This window comes from Numida meleagris, unplaced genomic scaffold (assembly GCF_002078875.1).
Source record: "Numida meleagris isolate 19003 breed g44 Domestic line unplaced genomic scaffold, NumMel1.0 unplaced_Scaffold403, whole genome shotgun sequence".
NCBI lineage: Eukaryota > Metazoa > Chordata > Aves > Galliformes > Numididae > Numida > Numida meleagris.
In genome coordinates, this window is record NW_018364623.1 from 1 (window position 1) to 2,089 (window position 2,089).

At 58.0% G+C, this 2,089-nt stretch overlaps 1 protein-coding gene across 1 annotated transcript in view; it reads right to left on the reverse strand.

Annotated features, from left to right (window-relative positions):
* Nucleotides 1-591: 591 nt before the first annotated feature.
* Nucleotides 592-2,089, reverse strand: part of LOC110391546 (leukocyte immunoglobulin-like receptor subfamily A member 5) — a 16,229-nt gene continuing 14,731 nt past the window's right edge. Inside the window, exons 4-5 of the mRNA XM_021383439.1 lie at nucleotides 1,906-1,943; nucleotides 592-1,443 (exon numbers count right to left, since the gene is read on the reverse strand). Of these exons, the coding sequence (XP_021239114.1) occupies nucleotides 1,144-1,443; nucleotides 1,906-1,943 (338 nt within the window). The 3' untranslated portion in view covers nucleotides 592-1,143. The remainder of the gene's footprint in view (nucleotides 1,444-1,905; nucleotides 1,944-2,089) is intronic.

Sequence of the window (2,089 nt, forward strand, 5' to 3'; positions counted from 1 at the left end):
CCAGTTGGGCCTTGGCCTTCCTGACCCCATCCCCACACAACCCAGCACCATCCCTGTCCTCCTGCCAGGCTCCCTGTCCCTGCTGCCACTGCCTGTGCATGTGCTTCTTGCTCTCCACTTGGACCAGCAGGTCCCAGCTCAGCCGTTCCGCTCTCTTGCCTTCCTTTCCTGACTGCCTGCACCTGAGCATGGAGAGCTCTTGTGCCCTGCGGAAAGCGTCCTTCCAGATGTGCCAGCTCTGCTCTGCTCCCTGTCCTTGAGGACAGATTCCCAGGGGTTCTGTGGACTCCTGAACCTCCTGAGGTTCAACGAGGCTGAGTACAGGGTGCTGCCCTCGGATTGGGGCAATGCCGGGGCTGAGTACAGGCTGGGAGAACAACTCCCTGAGAGCAGCGCTGCAGAGAAGGGTGTGGGGGTTCTGACTGATTAGAAGATGGACATGAGGTAGCAGTGTGAGCTCACAGCCCTCTCGTCCCTGCAGCCCTTCGGGTCCCCCTGTGCTGTCCCCTTGCCACACGCCTGTCCTCTGCCATTCCCACTGGGGCAGCATCAGGAACCTGCTGGGGATGCAGTGACACCTTTACAGACATGGAGCATGTGCTAAGGATGCATGTTTGCAGGATCAGGGACGTGTATTGGTGTACACACGTCACATTGTGCACACACGGAGCCAGAGCATAAAGCATGATGTTCACATCTGTGTACGTCTATTGTTCACGTGTTACAGTGCACACACAGAATGCGCATGAGCACCTGCAGCGGTGTGGGAATGATGTGCACGTGTGAAGATGAACACACAACACACCTGCGCTTTGCAGGTGCACACAATGCACACGTGTTTGTGCACACCCCTGTCTGAGCACACCTGGAATTTGAACACATGGGATGGTGCAGACCTGTTGTTACAGATCACCCTGGTTTTATGGGGGCTTTGGTGGTTGGTTGGGAGCAATTGAGGGGTTCCTTAAGGGGGGGGGTGGAGTTTGGTGCAGATTTTGGGAGATGTGAGGGTCCTACAAGAGTGCTGGTGGGGTTTGGGGGCTGGACTGGGGGGATTTGAGGGTGTCCAGGGGTGTTAAGCTATTCAGGGGTGATAAGGAAGGATTTCAACAGCAGCGATGATTGTTTAGGGACTGGGTGGGATTAGGGTCGATTTGGTGTACAGCAGTAGGAATTTGGGGATGTCACTTTGGGGGGGATTAGTGGGATGGGGGGAGCCGAGGGCGTCAAGGAGCCCCAAGCTGGGAACCTGGTGTTTGTCCCCATAGGGGCACTCCAAAAATGAGGCAGCCGGTGTGGGGGACAACAAAGGGGTCCCCCAGAGCCCACCCCAGGGCACATAACCGGGTGCTGGGGGACCGTGCTGGCACCAGGGCGGCAGAAGCTGGGGGTCACAGCTTGCAGCTCAGGGCAGGTCAGCCTCTTGTTGTCACTGGGTGGCACCTGGAGACACAGGGGAGCAGCGCGGTGATACCATGGTGCTTGCCAGGGGGCCTGTGGGGGGACCTATGATCTGAGTATGCAGGGTAATAGCCAAGAGGGTGCGCTTGGGATTCCAGGCTGGCAGAGATTTGGGGTCCCCATGGGTCAGACTCTGGGGGTCCCTACGGGTGGTGTGAGAGGGTCGCACTGCTTGGCTTGAGGGCGCCCATGGGATCTGGGGGATGGTGAAGGGTTTTGGGGTGTTCAGAGGCTGAGATTTGACATTCCTATGGGTATGACACAGGGAGACACCATCCCTAGTGTTTGGGGATCTGGGGAGAGCAGATAAAGTTTGGGTAAGCCATACGAGGCTGGAGGTCCTCTGTGTTCACCACGGGCAGGGTTTGGGGTTCCCCCTGTGGTTCGGTGGGGAGGGGTGAGGGGTCAGGTTGGGATTTGAGGTCACCTCACACAGACTCTTACCTGGACCTCACTGGCCTTGGAACTCCTGTTGGGTTCAGCTGCATCCAAAAGGGGAAGGGAGGAGGCTCAGTGTTATGGGGGGTCCCAGAGGGACACCAGGGAGAATGGGAGGGGGAACTGTACGGGATGGACAGGGAAATGGGGAGCACTGGAGGATGTACTGGGGTGGAATGGGCAGCAGGGG